This window comes from Gossypium hirsutum, chromosome D08, assembly GCF_007990345.1.
Source record: "Gossypium hirsutum isolate 1008001.06 chromosome D08, Gossypium_hirsutum_v2.1, whole genome shotgun sequence".
Taxonomy (NCBI): domain Eukaryota; kingdom Viridiplantae; phylum Streptophyta; class Magnoliopsida; order Malvales; family Malvaceae; genus Gossypium; species Gossypium hirsutum.
In genome coordinates, this window is record NC_053444.1 from 56,528,472 (window position 1) to 56,549,875 (window position 21,404).

Genomic DNA, 21,404 nt, shown 5'->3' on the forward strand with positions numbered 1-21,404 from the left:
GGATAGAAGTTGTACTTTTATATAGATTTGAAAGATTTTTTAAAGCTACCAAAGAAATATTATGTGGCAATATCTAATCATTTACCCCTTTGAATGAATTGTTAGAAGCAAAGTATAACTAGGAGGCTAGTAAGACCCTGGCCTCCCCTAAAATAGAAATTTCGGCTCTTCATATGGTGTGTTTGAATGAATTGTTAGTTTCATCGCATTGCTTGGACCAACAAGTTTCACAACCTTTGAAAATAAGTTACAAAGAGTTTTGGTATATGAAATCATGTGGGATGCATAAATGGAGTTGATAAAGTATAATCCTTTGAGACAATACACTAGAAAATTAATTAGTGATCTGCCGTTATGTTGCATCCAGATTCCGCCCAAGAATCAACAAGCAACTGTAATTCCCTTTTTGAGTCTTCTAATAGATTGGTTTGCAATGCATGATAATGCAATGGCATCAACCATTGGCTGATAATAATATGGTTGTGAAGCATTCATCGAGATACAAGAATCATAAAAAAATCGAGCCACCGTCATGTCCGCTTGATTCCACTTTTCTTTACTTTGTAATGCAATCTTGATAGTGGCATGCGTTTTTTTCTTGCTTGTCATGCTATTGCCTTCACCAAGGATTCTAACATCTTGCTCTTCTAACACGTCGCCTTCAAATTGATGCGCACTACGCCCGGATGGGTTCGATACTTCTGTCACTGTTTCACTCACTCTTTTATGATCTTCAACTAAGTTTTCTTGCATCTGATATCGCACATCTGAAGGAACTTTCTTGCATTGCCCAACATCACCCATTTTGCCAACAAGATGCATCTTCATTTGGGATCACCTCAGCTACTGCCGATGAAAAGCTGAAGCAAAAGACTGAAGGCTGAGGGAGGAGGTTGAACCAGATCTGATCTCAAATTTGGGATGGCCAGAAACTGAAGTAAAGATGGTAGGCCGAAGCAGAAGGGATTGGCGGTTTGACGGCGACTGGAGGCCGAGGGAGAGCCGGAGAGAGTCCGAGGGAGACTGGAGAGTGAGAGAGAGGAACGAGATAGAAGACAGAGGGCTGAGGCAGCAGGCAGGTGAGGTGAAGCAGGCAACAGGTTTGGGTCACATGTGTCCGGTTCGACCACTTTTTTGGTTCATGGTTCAACCGGGATTTCTCCTAATTCCTGATCTAATCAATTTTTTGCTAGTTTGATTCTAGAGGTGCTCATGGCGCCCGGCCCGACGGCCCGCCCGAAATATGAGAGGGTTTGGGTAAAAATATAGGCTCGAAATATGGGCTTGGGCAAAAAAACGAGGCCCGATTAAAAAACAGGTCGGGCCTCGGGTACAACTTTTTTGGCCCGGGCCCGGGCCCGGCCCGGCCCGAATACAATAATTTTTTATTATTTTATTATTTTTTAAATTTTAAAATATTTTTAAAATATTTTTAAAACACTTTTAATTTTTTTAATTTTAAAATATTTTTAAAATAAAATTTTTATTTTTGTTTTAATTTTTAAAATAAATTTTTTGGTATTTATTTAAAAAACGGGCCGGGCCGGGCCAGGCCCGGGCTTATGAATTTTTCCCGGGCGGGCCTGGGCAAAATTCTTGGCCCATATTTCAGGCCGGGCCAGGCCCGAGCCTAGGACTCGGGCCGAAATTTTTTCCGGACCCGGCCCGGCCCGGCCCATGAGCACCTCTATTTGATTCCCAATCCGGTTTAGAGATCCTTAACATCTGCATTATGCATAATTTTCTATCTTCATTCGAAAGTTAGTCCATATATATCTTTATTAAAATCCGTGAGGGATTGATAAAAAATAAATGAAAATGTTTTCCTTAATTTTAAAAACCATTTATTAATGTAATAAGTTTTATAAACTTACATTTGCCTTTAAAGCATTTTCTTTAAGTTTGAGAACAAGTAATTCATATAAATTTTATTTTTCTTACCCTATAAATAGAATTCATTATTTCCGTTTAGGGAAGGGGCGAAGTCAGAACAAATTTGTAGGGACGAATAAAATTTTAATTTTTTATAGTCTATATCTTTATAATTTTTAAAAGATTAAATCGAGTTTTTATAATTTTAGGAGGCCAAAGTGAAATTTTATGTTTACTAATTTAAAATTTTTAAAAAATAGAGAGCCTAAATGACAATTTTTCATTTTAAGGGGGGCCAGGCCATGCCAACTTCCTAGAATCGCCTTTGATTTAGGGTATCCAATTCTAAAAGAAAAAGTTATTTTAATTGATTACTTGTTATTTTTATTAAAGATTTTTTTTAAAGATTGTTAATTATATTGTGTGAAAAAGTGTTATTTTGGTGAAGTTTTTACTTTTTAACTTTTACTATTTAACAAAGTGTATAATATGTGATTAGACTTATTGTATCAATGGAGACGACACATGCTATCTTAAGAGAGGAACCTAATCCATACCTTTAACCTTCATTACCCTATTTTAACTATTAAAGTTATCATATTTCATCAACAAATTATTGTATACTCTTATTTAGAAGAATTATTGTGCAACCTTCTCCATATTATTTATGTTGTTAGCTAGGTTCCTAATCTTTCGAACCCACCCTTCTGCGTTGATTGGGGTGGAGAGATCCCTCGACTATAGGAGTTTGTTGATTAGGATTAGTTTTATGTATGAGTATCCATTTCCAGCCTTGCTCTAAAGATTGGGGGTTTGCTCTAGATCTCAACGGTTCCTTAATGGGAATAGCCATCGACACCTTAATTAGCCGTGATTAGATCGCTATAATACCTCACAAGGTTGGAATGCAAAGATCAATTGGTTGCAATGGAGACTCCAGAGATTCAGGGACATCTTACTTTCGTCTCTGATTTGCTGTTTCATATTTGTGTCTCCATGTGCTCCTCTTTTATTGATCCTCCTGATATAAGCTGAAAATGTAAGTTTCTAACACCTTTGTTGAACGTAATCCATGCGTTTTTTATTCTAAAAAAAAAAAGAGAGAAAAGTATACCTAAGAGATTGATAGCAAAGTATTGATTGAAGGATTTTTGCAGCACACACTAAACCTAAGACAAGACACCTAGTATTCGTGACAAAACCATTGTTCATATATATTATTTAATTATTTAAATTACAATATTCTGCGGTATAATGATAAAACTAATGAAAAATAATAATTTTTTTGATTTTTTAAATTTAAAAAAATTACTTAATTATTAGCATAACATTCATGTGGTAATCCACGTATATATTACATTATTAAAGTTAATAAATTTTAATTTTTACATCCAATTTAGAGTGATTTAATAAACATTATAAATTTGAATTGAGGATTAAAATATATTTTTTTTTTGTAAAATTGAAGAATGAAATGTTATCCTTTCTCTCTTTACTACTTTTGGCCCTCCCCTTGCACAATTTGCTTATGCTAGCCTCTTCCGTCAACAATCAACAGCTGTCCTGGCAATAAATGTTCCTTTAGACATAAAAAGGATTTCCCTAGTTTTTTTGTAATAGCTGAAAATGGTTGGTATTGAATATGATTAGACGAATCAATATCATTCAACATGAAATGATAAGTGCATATTATATGTATGTAACCGAGATTATGATACGCGCAATAACGGGAATCGAGAAAAAAATTTGAAGGTTAAAATTAAATTGTATATTTTTATAATAGTAAAAAAATATAATTTTATCATTTTAATAATCTATATCTTTATAATTTTTAAAAGATTAATTAAAATTTTATAATTATTATAAATTTTTTTATAATAGTCTATATCTTTATAATTTTTAAAGGTTAATCAAATTTTTATAATTTTTAGAGGTCAAAGTATAATTTTATCATTTTAGGAAGACTAATGACCCTTAAATTTCTATTACGCTCCGCCATTGAAAATGAGATTTGAGTGTTTACTTCACTAAAAACTATCAAATCGCTAATATTTTTGGTTTAATTATGTCTTCCTAATTAAATGGAGTGATTTAGGGGTTAAGAGATTCATGAACAATAGTTCATCAAGACTTGGCATCAGCCGTCATTTTCTTTCCCATAGATGAGATTGTGAGAAATCTGAGTCACGTAAAACAAATTAAACCAAAGTTTCAAAAACTTGACACTGCACCAACCCTATGATGGACTCATCGACTGGGGCAAAGCAAAAGTGATGTAAAATCATGTGTTTGGCTGCATCTATGGAAGTATACACATACATAATATAGTTATGGGGTCCTCAATAATTAGGTTATTTGGAAAGTAAATTAGGAGCCTCCAAACGCTATTTCCTTATTTAGGCAAATAAGACAAACAAGGTTACTTTTGAGCCCTCTTCCAAATTAAAGCACATGATAATCATCATTGTTCTGTTATGGATATCTATGAATATGCACTGTAAAAAAAATATATCACAGACTAAGGGTGAGTTTGGATGGGCGGTGCGTTTATCTGCGGTTAGTGTAAAAGCAGCTGTGGCGGTGAGATTAGATACTGTAGCGATACTGTAGCGTGAGACAAAAAATAAACTAAACGTACCGCACCGCACCGATTCGCCCATCCAAACCTACCCTAAAGATTCATCATGTACCCACATGTTGCAACATGAAAGCAATAATATAATTGACAGTCAAATCGCGAAAATAATTGTGAGATGAAAGGAAGGAATGGGAAAAAAAACAAAATTTGAATAGAGCAATAATGGAAAATTATTTTCCATTTTAATGTAAACAAAACGAGAGAAAATGAGATAGATATGTATATATCTAATTATGGATCGAGTTGAATTTGAGACTGATCGATGCTAAAATTTAGATTCGTCTTTTAAGCCCAGCTAGGCTCAAAAAATAGGCATGAAGTTTTGCCCAAGCTCGTCTTGGTCCGCCCGTATTAAATTTTGTTATATTATTTTTTATATAAAAATAAATTAAAAGATATAATACATCAAATACACTACAAACATTAAAAAAATTGTTTCTCAACAATTGAAAATGCATTAAAAAATATTTATACTTAAAAAATACTAATATAGTTGAAACTTAGTAAGCAAATGTCTCTAAAATAGTAGCAAAATTAACAATAAAATCAAAAGTTATACAATATTCAAACAATAACAATAAAATAGTAGCAATATAATAGCAAAATGACAGCAAAACAGCAACAAAACAGTAGCAAATAATAGTAGAAAAATTTTTTTAGGCAAATTTAGGTCGGACCAAAAAATCTTACTCGAGACCTAACCTGTTTAGAAAATGGACCTTATTTTTTTGTTCAAACCTATTTTGCGGGCCTATATTTCTGCTCAAACTCTCCCACTTTTTGGGTGGGTCTCTAGACCTAGACGAGATGACCTGACCCATGTGATAGGTGTAGATATGTATGTTAATTTAAAATTATACATTCTTCAAATGTTTCATTTTTTTTCTTCTTTTCATTTTTTAACTCTATCAACTTCCATCTCTACTACCAAACACACCTATAAAAAAATATTTTTTTATTTTTCTATCCCTTCAAAGTTGTATTTTATTTTTCACACTATTAAACAAAAACATTAAACAATCCATTTTCAAATATTCAACAATTAGGAGTTTGAATGTAAGAATAATATTTGGTTTTCTTAGTCAACTAATGACATGGTAGACAAAAGTAACTCTTTTGGTGAAATTAGAAAATGAACATTAAACATATCAAAGAAGTAAAATAACCTGTTTTACTTGTTTAATTTCTTAAAATAATTGTATAAATTAAAAAAAGGTGATATTGTCTCTTCCATTGAGATCTCTACTCTCTAAGAATTCTATCCTTTTGTTGTATTTTTTTTGCCCCCTGTTTCTTTATTATTATTATTATTACTTTGAGGTTTTAAATGCATTTTTCAACCTTAAAAGCTAAAACACTTAATTTTTTGGAGTTGAAAGTGATTTTTTCACCCAAATATAAAAGTTGAAAATTAGCTATTTTTGACTTTTATATTTTGAGGTGAGCTTATTTAAATACTTTTATTTATAGTAATTATTTAAAAAATATTTAAAAATTTAATTATATATCATTATATTAAAATTATTAAAATATTTCATGTTTCTTTATATTAAATTATTTAATTATTACTTACAAATATCATTACATTAAATTATTTAAATATAATTTATCATCATATTTGAATTTTAAATATTTTATGAATCATTAGTTTTAAAAATAATTTAAATTAATTATTTAAAAATTATTTAAAATTTATATTTCATATATTATTATATTAAATTATTTAAATATAATTTAAATTAATTAATTTTTTTAAAAAAATTTCACCATAATTTATTACAACAATGTTAAACACTCGAAATTAATAAATCACACTTTTTTATAATAGTTATTAACAACATTTTTCTAAAATCACATTTCAACTATGATAGAGAAGTAAGCTTTTGTGGGTTATATAGTTGAAACTTGAAAGGTTGTGTACATATGTTTAAAAAAGAAGAATTATATGATGTGGGTGAGTAACATTAAATAAACTATTAGGAGTTTGAATTTAAGAACAATATTTGCTGTAAGAATTTTTTGGTCCTAGTCAACAAATGAAATTGTAGACAAAGGTAACTTTTTTGGTTAAATATGGAAAAATGTTTAACTTTAAATGTATCATAACCCTAGTTTGAATTGAGTTTAATAATTTTTTTTGTTATTGTTCTAATTTTCATACATTCGGCCCAATTTACTTTGGGCATAAGTTTATCAAATCCAACCCAACCCAATAACCCACCGAAAGAAAATTTAATATAAAATTGATAAAAAATAAGAAATGAAATAGGTGTTTGGAGGGTAATTGATGATAATGTTTTGCTTGTTAACTTGAGTATGAAATTTGATAATGGTTATTGGTATATAATTATAATCCGACCCGAGGTCTAATCTGGTTTAATAAAAGTCGACAAACATCTCAAAAGGGGTTTCTTTTTCCTCTCTGTTTATGGTTCCATGCTCTAAAAGAATTTAACCACTCAACCCTATCTCATTCCACAAAATTCCACAATTGTTGATGCAGTGCATCGACAATTATGAATATAAAAAAAAAAAAAGAAAAGAGTGAAAACATGAAAATTTTTGACACACACAAAAAAAAACACTATGAAAGATTGATGAAGATCCGGGACATGAAGTGGCGCTCAAATGAAAAAAGTGGAAGAAGGGAAGGGAAATGAATAAATACCCTAGCGTATTTGGGTTATTGGCGATGGATAAACTATTAGGCTTATGTTAAGTGATACTGATGATGGTTTGTATTGATATGGATTAACATCAAATGAAAAGCTCAGAATTTATAGAATAAAAATGAAATTTGCAAGGAGATTGAAGGGTTAGTGAGGAACTTCATTTGAAGGGTTTTGGATAATAAACACAAAGCGGCCTTGGTGAAATGGTATACAATCAATCAGCCCCTTGATTATGGAGAGCTCCGCACTAAGAGCATACATCACTACAGCAAAATAGAGATATACCACGTTTCTAAACGCCGCAAAAAGTGTCGCCAGTAAATTCATTGAACAAATTTGCAGCGTTTTGTATACTTTTAGATGTGTTTCTTAAAATGTTGTATATTTAATTGCATTTTCTGATAAACGCCACGAAATCTGCACCTGTAATGGCATTTTATATACTAACGCCCTAGAATACACTTTCAGTGACATTTTAATACACATTTACAAATATTTAAAGCACAATAAGATATAATGGTTTTCAAATACCAAATAAAAACTAATAAATTAATTACAATTGAAAAGGTTTGAAATTCATGTGAAAATAATAGATAAACAAAATGTTTTAACATTTAATCGGTAACACAGACAAGCTAACGTATATGATTAACAAAATATTGAAGTTGCACATTTTGGGATTGTACTTCCTCCAACCTTCGCCCGTCTTATTTTCTTTTGGCCTGTATCTTTGCTATTGTTGCTTTCATTTCATCTAGTTCTTCTCTTCGTAGTCGTTATGAAGATTAATATTGCACTCATCCATTCCTTTTCAATCCAAACACTTTAGTAATAACTTGATTTTCAAGTTCTTGTGATCCAACAAAATCCCTTTCTGGGGTAGTAATGACAAATAACTCTATGGTTAGAGTTTACCTTCTTCACATGTTGGATCGACATAGGCTTCTTGGAGCATTCACTTCTACCAATACAATTTGTGGCCTTCACAAGCACCGTTGAACTTTTCATTAGTGATTGACAAATAACTCAATTGATTGTGGACTTCAATTAGGGGTTTAATTGAATTTTTGAGGTTAAGTTATGCTATTAATTCTTGTACTTTGTGACAGTTATAGATTTAATATATGTACTTTACTTTAATTATTTTTAATCATTATATTTTTAAGTTTTAAAATTTCAATCCTCACCAAAGAATAACTAGTTATTTTTAGTAAAGATTTCAAGTATTTGAATGTCGACTGCGGAGGATAGTTGGGGGTGGACATTAAGCAATTTTAATAGGAAAGGGGGGTGGAAATCTAATTTTCCTGTTTTCTGTCTTAACTACAAATATACAAACTTTTCCTGGTCCAAAATGCCACAGCTCTCAGCCGCTTGCCAATGGCTGCCCTAACATTCATTCACCAAAATCTTCTTCACTCTACTCCGAAACTCACGACCTCAAAACCAAACCTTAAACCCAAAAGAACCAAAACCAAACTCTCTATCCAAACAATTAGAGAGTCTCCACAAGCTTCTTTTACTGATCAATTTGTTCTCCAATTAGCTGACTCATTAGAAGACTCTCTCCCTTCTTCTTCTTCTTCTTCTTTGCCACTTCAAAAGCTTAGAGACAACTCCTCTGAAACCCTTCTTTCAACTCAATGGCCCTCTCGGAAAGACGAGTCTTTTCGCTTCACAGATACGTCTTTTATCAAGAATTCAGATATAAACCCAATTTCTCACCCACCAAATTCCCTTGATTTATTGGAGGTTTCGAGAGATACCCAGTTGGAAAGTTTCAACTTCGTTGATGGGTTTCTCGTGGATTCTTCTTTTAGTTCATCAAATTTGCCTGATGGGGTATATGTAGGTAGCTTGTCAAAGTTATCTTCAGAGGGAATTCTCAAAAGGGTATGTGAACTTTTAGGTGATTTTGAATGGGGTGATTTATTTTGGTCTGTTAATGGATTGGGGGCACCTGATTTGATGGTTGTTTATGTGCCTGAAGGGTGTAGAGTTGAGAATCCTATTTATTTAAAGTACATTGCAGTTGAGGGAGCTGATAAGGGGTCTAAAAAGATGCCGCTTTCGAATCCGAGAGTGTTTGTCTTGGTTGAGAAAGGGGGGGAAGTCGGGATTGTTGAGGAGTTTGTTGGTAAAGTAGGGAGTGAGTGTTATTGGACTAATTCAGTCTTGGAGGTGGTGGTCGGAGAAGGTGGAAAAGTTAGCCACTCTTATTTGCAAAAGCAATCTTTGAGTGCTGCTCATATCAAGTGGACTTCAGTCCGGCAGGTAAATTTGATGTTATTGCTTCTTGAATTGATTTTATTGTTTATTGTGAAGTTAGCGTATAACTTGCTAGTTCAGTGAATAGCTTCATTTATGCTTGTATAGTGGTCTATAGTTCTTCATGGAGGAAGTACTTTTTAGGCAAATGAATGAAATTTTATTTACGATGGCAACAGAAAGGTTGTGATGCGGTAGAAACAACTATGAAATTCAAGTCCAAATGGCTTCCATAGATATCTCTTGAAAGATGATCCATCATCAGTCAATTTCCTTTTCTCAATTTATCGGCATCAAGACCATACTTTTGTTTTCCTTTACCTATTCAGAATTAATATCAGGAAGTTGGTGTCTTGGGAACTGCGGACTTGGCTAGGATGGGTGGATGGATGCTTCGGTAGAGATTAAATTTCTAGTCATGGTGCACACTACTCACCTCTTCAACCCACCATAAATGCGGATCATATAGTCTGAAATGTTATGTTGCATCAGATGAAACTAGCTTGAACCAAAAAATGATGCAATTCATCCTTCTAATCAACAAAAAAAAAATTATCGCATATTAAGGTGGACAAACTTCCCATATTTGTTGTGAAAAAAATGCTTAAGGTATAAATGAAGAGGGAGATAGAAGAGGAAATGAATGCCATGTTAAATGTGGAAATAGATAGAGTAGAACGAGAGTAGACTGATCAAATCCAGTGTTGTCAAGGCTGCATTTTGGGCACTAGAATCCTTATATTGCCTCAGGCGCAAGGAAAAAAACACGCTTGCCTGAGTGAAGTAAAGCACAATATATCTGTGTGTGTGTGTGTGAGAGAGAGTTTTTGCAGTTTTGTGTGTATATATAATATATATATAAATCTTAGAATATATTGTAAACTCTAAAGTGAGGTCTAATTTATCTACAAAGCATGCAATTTTATTTATTGGTCAATATGCATGATTTCCTTATGGTCATTGTTGAATGCTCAAATATCAAGAATTATAGAGTTTGATATTTTTTCTCTTTCTTAATAGTAAAGGTATATAAAATGAAAACAATGAAAAATATAAGAAATTAAAGAGAAATCCAATCAGGCAGGCTTTTTTTAATGCCTATTGCCTTACAAAAAAGCACACCTAGCGCCTTGACAACACTGATCAAATCCTTGGAAATGGAAATTTGGATCGTTTACTCCTAGTTATTACCTTATAGCAAATACTTCCAGCCCTCTTATCTCATCTCAGTTAATGTTCACAATTTAACCCCTTTTGGAATGGCTTTAGCCTTGTATTCATGTTCAACAAGTCTGCCACCCCAAATATTATGTGGATTGAATCTAAATATATGCCTACGATTTACTCAGTGGTATTCTAATAATCTTACTGGCTATGTGTAGGAAAAAACTAGTACCTATGAGCTTGTGGAGGTAAGCACAGGTGGAAAATTGAGCAGGCATAATGTCCATGTTCAACAATTGGGCTCTGATACAGTAACTGAGTTGACAACATTTCATTTGAGTGTTGGTGATCAAACTCAAGACCTACACAGTAGAATAGTTTTGGACCATCCACGAGGTTATTCTCAGCAAGTTCACAAATGTATCGTGGCTCATTCATCTGGGCAGGCAGTTTTTGATGGGAATGTGAAGGTGAACAGGTAAGGCTGTTGTCTGTTATTTATTTATTTATTAAATATTTTTATGCTTACATTGTAGCCTAGTGTACATGAAAATACCGCAAAGCATTCTCCTGTAATGGTCTCCAGTTCTCCTTTGGATGAGTTTTATTATAAGAGTGTACTTATTATAGTCATGCTAATGAATATGGTGATCAAGAAGTTAAATTTATGCAGAAGAAAAAGTCTAAAAAGTTAATCTACTTTTGCTGGCTGTTGCCACTCGCTACTAGGTTTAACTTTGTTGGTTGTTTTCATTCTGTTTTGGATTTTAATTTACTCTCTTTAGAGGTGATTCTCCTGCAGTTATTTTTATTTTCTGAAGTGTCAATCATTGCTCATTGCTGTGTGTAAATTAACCAAATTGGGGAGAAGTCTTGGCGCCTCATGTGACTTCTAGAAGCGGTTGCCAGAATTGAGTCTTTTTCCACAGTTGAATAGAAAACAATGTGAGTTTAGGGTGGGTTAAATTACTCTCTTATCGGAGTAGCTATTATAAAGATACTTTGTTGCAAGATGTGGATCGCCAGTGTAAAAGTAAACATAAAAGGAAAGTAATGAACTTACTGCAGCATTAGTTGAGTTGGTGGAGAGCTAGTGGCAACACATGGAATGAGAGGGAATATGTGAGCATGACAAAGCTTGGGAATTTGATCTGAATGGGGAAAGATAATTTCGGGACTTAACATGTTAGGATTATCAGAAAATGAGCTGCTGAGAGTTGAAGTTTTAAGGGCTTATATATTTCTTTATCCCCAATCCCCAAACTGTTCCCCCCATTAATTTCTCATTCTTTTCTTCCTAGTATCCTGGAAAATTGCCTTCCCTTTGTTGTTTTCCTGTGGATGGTACCTAAAACAACAGAGTTGCTATTTACTCAAAGAACATGGATGTCTATGTTTATTTGGTCTCATATACTTGTTATCTCTTGCAGATATGCACAACAAACGGATGCAGGGCAGCTAACTAGGAGCCTTCTTCTTGAACCTCGAGCAACTGTAAATGTTAAACCCAATCTCCAAATTATTGCTGATGATGTAAAGTGCTCGCATGGAGCTGCAATAAGTGACCTAGAAGACAGCCAACTCTTCTACTTTCAAGCACGAGGGATTGATTTGGAAACTGCTAGAGAGGCTCTTGTCTTTTCATTCGGGGCTGAGGTTATTGATAAGCTGCCCTATTCTTTTGTCCAAAAGCAAGTAAAAGACCATGTTAAAGCCTTGCTGAAATCCAGGAGGAAGGGCTCTTCATAATCATCCATAAGTCGTGGCTTATGTACCTAATTATGATAATTATCTATTTTCAAATAATCATCCCTCTGCTCAAATAAATTTTGTTCTTTTTTGGAATAGAAATGAAAATTGCTGTACTATCGATTTGATGTTTAGTTGTTTCATATCATCACCTTTTCCCGTTGTCCACGGGTTGTGATCTTTCTTCATTGAATAAAAATGGATGTACTATAAAATAAAACCTGGTTGCTGCTTCCTTACGTACGATGTTAAGAAAGAACGGAAAACTTGTACCGTTTTCCTTTCGAGAATGTGGTCTTCTTGTTTGCGTTTCTATAATCCCACATCGGCTAAGAATAATAAATCCAAGGCAAATATAAAGCTCCTTTCGTAAGGTTTAGATTGTGTTCGTAGAAAGGAGAGATGGTTGGCATCTCCCCTAGCAGGGTTGGGAACAGCTTTCGGGCTTTCCTGTTAACACATCCGGTTAAGGCTCCCCACCTATTTGGTGGATCTATAACCCAATTTTTTTCCCCTTTTCCTACAAAACTACTCTTTGACCTATAATTTGGCTTTAGGGCTTTAATCTCATTTACCATTCAGCTCAATGCAACGGGATGCACATATAGGTCGAGATCGGTATATAAGCTTAAGCCTGGAAGAATTGGTTGCATGAGCAGGCCCAAGGTTTTGACAGTAGTTTCCATCATCATCTTTTCATGTTTCCTACGGTTTCCTCTGCGATCTTTTGCGTTTTCATATCATTATCTGATCTGTGATAGGTATGGATGAATTTACTCTCTTGTTGATTTGCAGAAAAGTAATATATATAATTTGTCCAGGGCTCCAAGGTTTGGTCTTTTTTTCCTTTTTCAAAGTCCTAACTTGGGAAGTGTCTCGGCTGCAAGCTTGAAATTGAAACTTTCCCAAATAGTACTGGATACGCCTACGAGAATAGACTCACCTCACCTGACCCTCTCTTCATGTAGACGGGTTTCAATTCAAAGATAACATTATTGTAAGGAGGAAAAGAAACGCAATTTCTGGATTATTTCCCAAATTGAATTTTGCAGTTTTGGATGGATTGAAGTGTGCCAATTCACGTGAATGAATGGGTGAAGCATGAAGGTTTCAGTGGCTACCGTTAGCAATTTAGCATCACTGACCATGCTCAGATTATTTCCTCCAAATATTTAGTGGTAATTCTGATGTCTGATAATAACTTTGGTAATTCCATTAATTTGAATTCAATATTGTATAATTATGAATTTGCTCTTGAAGCTGAAAATCTCTCTACTGGATGTGTTGTGTCCCCTCGGAATAGATTGCTAATGTGCTTCTGAGTATGCAAAATTAGATAATCCTCATTGACTGTTTTAGATATTAGATACACAGAATATGCTTTAGCATGATTCCATGATCCATTTTTAAGGACATATATAAACGATAGCTTAATTGCTTTTTCCCGTATATGATAACAATAGCTCTTGTATCTGTGCAGTTATCATGATCTACTGTTTACAGAACCATCTTGGTGAAATCCTTGAGCTTAATTCCAAGCTTACTGAAGCTCCTGGCATGGTAATTCTCTTATTCAACTATGTACAACTGCTTTAATTTCTTTCTTGATGCTGAGAAACTATAAGGAAAATAAAAAGAAAAGTAAACAATATTTTACCCTGGCATCTCACTTTTAACATCTTTGCCATCGAAGAACAACTCAAGCCGAGTAGTCCAATCAGGATTAGAATCCTTGATGGGTCCTCAGGACTGAACCAAATTCTGTTAGGAAGGAAATGCGCTTCCCACTAAAATTTTCGACTATTTTATCCTTAAAGGCCTATTTCCAATTTTATTTACGGAAAGTGGCTATTTTTTTTATTTTTTTATTGAAAATGACTGATTTTAGCAAAACGCGTCCATGTAGGAGTGTTTTTGGGAGAAATTTCAGCAAAACGCGTCCCTGGAGTAGCGATTTTGCCATGTCAGCACAAAATGCGCTCACGTGGATGCGCTTTGCTGACGTGGCAAAATCTCTCCCCCAGGAACGCGTTTTAGCCAGTGTTTTTTTCCCAATGGCTATTTGATTTTTTGACCGTTGGGGGGTCCAACGGTAAAAAAAAAAAACCTATAAAACTCCTCCCTCCTATTTTTTCACAAATTATTTCTTCAATTTTCTCTCAAATTTCTCAAAACTCTCTTTAATTTTGGCAAAAAAGCTCTTTATTTTTTTTTGAATTAGTATTTTTTTTATAATTTCAAAAATATTTGAGCACGTTAGCAATGGCCGAGAAATTAATTCGTCTCGATCATAAACATATCTTCGTCGTACAAATGAAAATGGTAAGAGTTAATTTTAATTTTTCAATATTATTTAATATTTTTTCATTTATGTAAATTTAATTAATTTTTATTTTATAATTTTTTATAACAGTCTGTAGATCGAGTGTTACAATGCTATATTCGTTATATGTCTGGTCCTCCATCACTGTTGATAGAGAATTACTTGCGGGAAGCGGGTTTTTGACACTTAACCACTATAGGCCGGGGGTGTAAGTTGGACCCGAAACTCATCAGTGCGTTGATAGAGAGGTAGAGACCCGAGATGCACACATTCCATCTTCCATACGGAGAGTGTACCATCACTTTGGAGGATGTGCAGTTACAATTGGGATTGTCGGTGGATGTGTCCGCACTCACCAGGTTCATAAAGTTTCAATGGACATTATACGAGGATCCAAAAATTCGAGCAGTAATTCTGGATAAGTCCTATTGGTCAACTATGCTTTCGTGGAGATGCACTAGACGTATAGAGTGTTGCGACAATTTGGATTTCGACAACCGATTCTCGTGGCACCTGAGGTACTCGATGATTAGCACAAAATCAACTTACAGCAATCGAATACGAATTGGTCGGTAGTCTGGTCGGAATATATTAAAATATGGGAAAATTGGTATGATCATATACTTACTCGGAACTGATTATCGTTCCAGAGTTAGTGTGCGCGACGGATTACATGCCATGGTTTAGGATCCATGGCAAGTCATATTTGCTGTAAGAAGAACAGAGGCGTTGGTAAATTCGTGTCGAAAGGGAATGATGCGGCCCTTTAAATCTAAGGAGAAGGGATGACGGCACGGGCCCATCAATAGCGCCCACACAATCACCGGACCCAATGCCTCAACCGACGACATCCACATCACAGCCTCTTCAGATTATGCCAGGTGCATATCCTAGCCCTTATATGTATCCTAATCCTTATATATTTCATTTTCCCAATCTTATGCCAGGTTAGAATGCATGGCCCGGTGCATCTCCTTTCCCGATGAATCTAACTCAACCAACGATATATAATTCGCCGTCAAAGGAGGGATCGCACGAGGTGCTGTCCAAGAGCTCTTTTCATTACTAACCCCCATCGCCTTATGGGATTCAAACACCTCCGTCGTGGGTAATGCAAACACCTCCGTATTCTTTATTCTATCAAGGTGGGTCATCCTCCCAACACCCACAACCACAACCCCGTCGGAGCAACTACAACCCTCACCGGAAGCTGAACCAAGGAGGAATCCAGCACGTAACCATCGTCAATCCCCATGTGGCATTGATTTCGATTGGTACCAACATTAATTTTTTTAATGTATTTGTACAAACTATTTTTATATAGTTTCATTTAATAAAATAAAAGTTATTTTTAATATTTTAATAGTAATTTATTTTTTATATTTTTAATAAAATAGAAATTCTTTTGAATAAGGCAATATTTTTATATTTTTAATAAAATAGAAATAATGTAACATAGTTTTATCACATCAACTATCAACTATTTTGATTTGGATATGATCGAATTGTATGACATGAGTTCTTACACCATCCGCACAACTTCTGTTGGTTCGTTCTTTCCCGGGTATCCATATTGTTACGTATTCTACTCGAGTAAGGTCGACCTTTTGGTTTGCGACGCAATTCTCTATCTGGTAACAACTTAAACGGAGCAAGCGATATAGACGGTCACTTACGTTTATCTGGGATCGATGGGAATACGTGTCTCCACACACTGTACATGTATTCTATTTTGTACACTTCGTCGACATATCTCATGAGATCCAAATGGATATTTTGACAAGCTGTAATTACATGAGCGCATGGATAACGAAGTGCATCAAACGTCCCACAGTCACAAGTCCTATTTCTCAGGTGTACACGATATTGCCAGCCTGTAATACCTAGTTTCGGTCTGTCAAACTCCGTCACACGAAACCATAAGTTGTCGCGATCGTGACACACTGTGTGCATGGTGTTAGCCTGTGCCTTCGCCTTGCTAATTTCTTGCAATACCTTCTAGCACCACACATGGCCTCCCTGCATTTGGCCTTTATCACTCGCTGCTCGCATTGGAAATAGTGCCGCTAAAAGAAAATATGTCTCTCGCACAACCGAGGTTATCGACAAGTGACGCGTTCCTTTTAGAACAGAATTTATGTATTCTGCTAGGTTTGAGGTCATATGACCACATCGTAGGCCGTCGTCTTATACTTGTGTCCACTATTCGAAAGGTATGTTACAGAGGTAGTTTGCGCCTTATTCATTAACTAAAGGCAAAATCGCCAACATCTCATGAAAACGGTCATTATTGATCTCGTACCCTGCCAATATAAGTTGATAGCGAAAATTACATACCACTCTTCCATCCAGAATAAATTGAATATTACAAACGAAGTTATATTAATAGAGATTAAATACCTATGTTGGTCATTTGCCGTCATTCAGTGGTAGACCGATATTGCCTATAGTAGTTGGACGTAACGTGCCTTAGACAATGCAGATAATGTGTGCGATCCCATAGGTTTTCCTGTCGCTCAATTGCAGCTAGTATTCTAGTGCCCTGATATGATATAACGCAGATATCAGATTAGCAGACATGCCTCCTTAACCTAGAAAGAAAGAAATCTCAATCATCATCTGACCTTCCCAGTGTTATTACAAACACAACTGGAATGATTCTCCCACCGCCATCTTGTGCTACAGCTAGCGATAGCCGATGGGTATATCTACCATACATAAAGGTACCGTCAATTTGTACCAATGACTTGAAGTATACAAACGCGTCTCGACATTACTTAAAGCTCCAAAACAGATGCTTGAACACTTGGCATCCACGGAGCAATCAGTCGTTGTAGTACGCAGGTGCTGTTTCAAGGCATGTTATGCAACTTGAGACGTACCTCTCCAACACTTACTACCATTGCCACACCTCATTATATGAAGCGGTCCACCCACTATGCATCTTTTTCAGTGCCTTCTGCTTAGCTATCCAAGCCTTGCGGTAAGAGGGCGTGTACCTCAATTGGCTACGAATATTGGCAATTAAGACCGACACTGAAGTCCTGGGATTCACCTTTACCGTTGGTAGTATTAAGCTAGCTAACATATCTGAATCCATCTTGGAATGATCTTGTGAAACACCTGTCAACGAAGTACGTTAAATAATACAACATTACGTAATAACAGTATTATTCAAAAATTCTAAACACCCAGTGATACTGTACCGACAACACATGTATGTGGACCTTTGTACTTTTTTTTATCTCCTATAAGCCTGTCTTTTTTCTAACCAAAGCCAAGATTTTCCATGAACATGTATCGTCTTGCACGACACATTTGGCTTCAAACTTCTCGGATTTGGGTTTAACCACGTTGTAGTTAACCCCGTTCATGATACTATGTTGTTTTAATGCACCAAGAAAACTATCCTTACTGGAAAACTCCTTACCAACTTCTAATTCACCCGAATCTAATGACGAACTTGTACGGTCACGCCTTCTGTGTGGTAGATATGGAAACTTCAATGCATCCTCTGTCGATAATTGACATTATGCATGTAGGCTGGAGGCGAGTACGCCCTAAATCACGGATCTTCTTTTTCTTCATCTGAACCCCCTTCAACATCTTCATGTTCGGTTGGAATAGGCTCCGGTTCTAAAAATAATACAACTTTTACATCATCTGAGCCAGGTTCTCGAGGTGGATCTACATCGGACTCATCATCCAACCCACCATCATTTGCAACGTACGAGGTCCCATCGCCGGTAAACATCGTAGGAAGTACATCATCCCTTCTTGTGGACGTTTCATAACATCCTTAATCAGATGTGGATTGCCAACCACTAGAAGTTGATGTCATTCCCTAGTACGTATTTCCAGCATTGAACATTGATCTACCGAGGTGCATGTCTCATCCACTAACCGAGTGTCATGCAAGGGTTGTGTATTCCATACTGCTACCAAACACAGACGTTTTCGTGTTTTGCCTCCCACTAACGGAGTGTCGGGTGGAGGTCGTATATTCCTCTCGAACAGCAGTGTTGAAGTCGCAAATGCTTCATTTGGCGATAAAAATTGTACATATAACTCAAGATAGGGTGATCCACTAGCGAGATGAGTCTGCACCATCGCCTCTAAGCTACGACCACTTTTGATATCAAATGAGTCATATGTCACGGGATCAACCGAAGCACAAAATCGATACTTAATTTACGAAACTCTCATTGGCGTCATTCCGAAGATTTTACACCTAATTCTTTTACGAAGTTCTGTCAAATCTATGTTCTGGTTAAAAACCAGTCGTGTTGTGTTATCCGATAAAAAAATAATGCCGTTCTTAGTGTCACGGACTTCACAAATAACAGCACTAATACGTTCACTCATCTTCAATTTCTATTCTACTTAGCCTCAATTTTTCTTATTGTAACTTATACAACCTGAGAATGAAATTTGGCTCATTTATAGTCTAAGGCTAAACATGAACTATTGTAGAAAAAGAGCTTCCACGTGGGAGCTTTTTTCAATAATTTTGCTGACAGTGCATCTTACTTGAAGTGTTTTTGACACTATTTGTTCAGAACCGTCTTCTCAAAATTAATTTTTTCAAGAACTACTATAGAAAATGAGCGTCCACGTGGGAGCTTTTTTCAGTAATTTTGCTGACAGTGCATCCTGCTTGAAGCATTTTTTAAATTATCTTTTCAAAACTGTCTTCTCAAAATTATTTTTTCAGAAACTACTATAAAAAAATAAAAGTTTTTATATTGTCAATATAATTTTCCCTAAACACAAAATTATTTAAAAAAAACTAAACTATAATTTAATTGATTTTCTTAAAAACCCTAAACTTTAATTTAATTAATTTATTTTAAACCCCAAAAATCTAATTTAATTATTTTTTAAAAAAACCCTAAACTTATCAAAAACCTAAAAACCCTAAACCAAAAAACTCTAGGGACTAAATATGCAAAAATCCCTAACCCTAGAAAAACACGGGCTAAAATGTGTCCTTGGGGGAGTGATTTTGCCATGTCAGCAAAGCGCGTCCACGTTGGCACATTTTTTGCTGACATGGCAAAATCGTTCCCCCAGTGACGCATTTTGCTGAAATTTCCCCCAAAAATGCTCCTACGTGAACGTATTTTGCTAAAATCGGCCATTTTCAGTAAATAATAATAAAAATAGGCCCATTTCCATAAATAAAATTGGAAATGGGCCTTTAATAGTAAAATGGTCAAAATTTTAAACCATATTTTCACTTGTTTTAAGGAACTAAGGTTTTATCCAAGTTTGTGCGAATGAGGTTTTGTCCCGTCGGCAAAGGCCGAGTTCTAAAGATCCGAAGTGCTTGTGAGTCTTACTTACATGGAAATTATTCGGGGGCTGATTAGTTAGTTGAATTTAATTTAGTTAGTGCTAGTTTTTTTTTTGGGTTGTGATTTTTAAAAGTGTAGTAGAAAAGTGATTTAAAAAAAAGTGGAGTTTATTAATTTTTAATGTTTTACTAAATATTGTGGTTGAATATTAAAATGAATTTTTTGGACATGATATTAAAAAGTTAAAAATTAGTTAAACTATATGATATTTAAATAATTGAATATCATGAAGTATAAATTTTAAATACCTTCCAAGTTATTAATAGATATTTAAGTAATTAGTACAAATTATTTATAAAATTAATGATACATAAAATATTTTAAAAACATAAATATAATAAGAAATAATATTTAAATAATTTAATATAATGATATATAAAATATAAATTAATCTAATCTTTTATACCTTTTAAATAGTTAATATAAATAATTGTATTTTGATAATTTTCACTTCCAAATATTAAAAAGTTAAAAAATACTTAACAACTTTTATTTTTTTGTGTTTAGGTAAAAAAACACTTTTACATAATAATTTTGACTCTAAAGTATTCACACCACAAAAAAAACATTTTTGAGTTAAAAAAGAAGAAGCAAACTTTGCAAGTTGTCTCTTCCCATTACATTCTATTTTTAATACTTGTTCCTGTTTATCTCTTGTATATACTAGAAAACTATGTATTGAAAATTGAATTAAAGTTTTATAATATGATATTTATACTATTGTTTGGATGTGACAATTCAACTAATTAAAGTGCTAGATGAACTGAGACAAGAGACCATTATAATATAAAAAAAAATTAGAACACACTGAATTGTGATAAACAAATTTAAAATATTATATAAATCAAGAAGTAATATGAAAAATATAAACATAGTGCAAAAATCATCATAACTCGCTGAAATATTTTTGTCCACATCAGTTGTACGGTGTTATGCACGTTTACGACACGTATAGTAATTATAAAGAAAACCTTTGACCTCTTCCATTTTATCTAACATTATTAACCTCAATTCATCCTCAACATCACATGCCCAAGTTTCTTCGCATGATAATAGCCCATCAACATTTATACCTCGCCTGAAGTCATTTGTTCTGAAACCATTGGAGCTCATTTCTTCTTGAAATATTTTCAAACTTTTTCTATTTCTACCGACTCTTCTATCTTCAGAGTAAAACCCCATCTATAGTGAGCACATTGGGTTTTCTCGAACACATTCTCCAAAATTCGAATCTTGGTGCAATGTTTACTACTTGGGGGTGAAACACCAAATGGGAAAGTCAAACAACCAAATGTAAAGACTGCTACCATAATGAACCATTTGACATCTATTTCATACTTTCCAACAACCCTTACAACATA

The 21,404-nt window shown here is 34.4% G+C and overlaps 1 protein-coding gene and 1 non-coding gene across 2 annotated transcripts; both read left to right on the forward strand.

The window, feature by feature from the left end:
* Positions 1–8,434: 8,434 nt before the first annotated feature.
* On the forward strand, positions 8,435–12,872 carry LOC107933579 (protein ABCI7, chloroplastic). Its single transcript, XM_016865835.2, has 3 exons — positions 8,435–9,456; positions 10,833–11,092; positions 12,045–12,872. The coding sequence occupies exons 1-3, from the start codon at positions 8,563–8,565 to the stop codon at positions 12,361–12,363; spliced, it is 1,473 nt and encodes a 490-aa protein (XP_016721324.1). The 5' UTR covers positions 8,435–8,562; the 3' UTR covers positions 12,364–12,872.
* LOC121220661 (U6atac minor spliceosomal RNA) lies at positions 12,747–12,874 on the forward strand. Its single transcript, XR_005917880.1, has one exon. It is a non-coding gene; the product is annotated as a U6atac minor spliceosomal RNA (small nuclear RNA).
* The last annotated feature ends 8,530 nt before the right edge of the window (positions 12,875–21,404 follow it).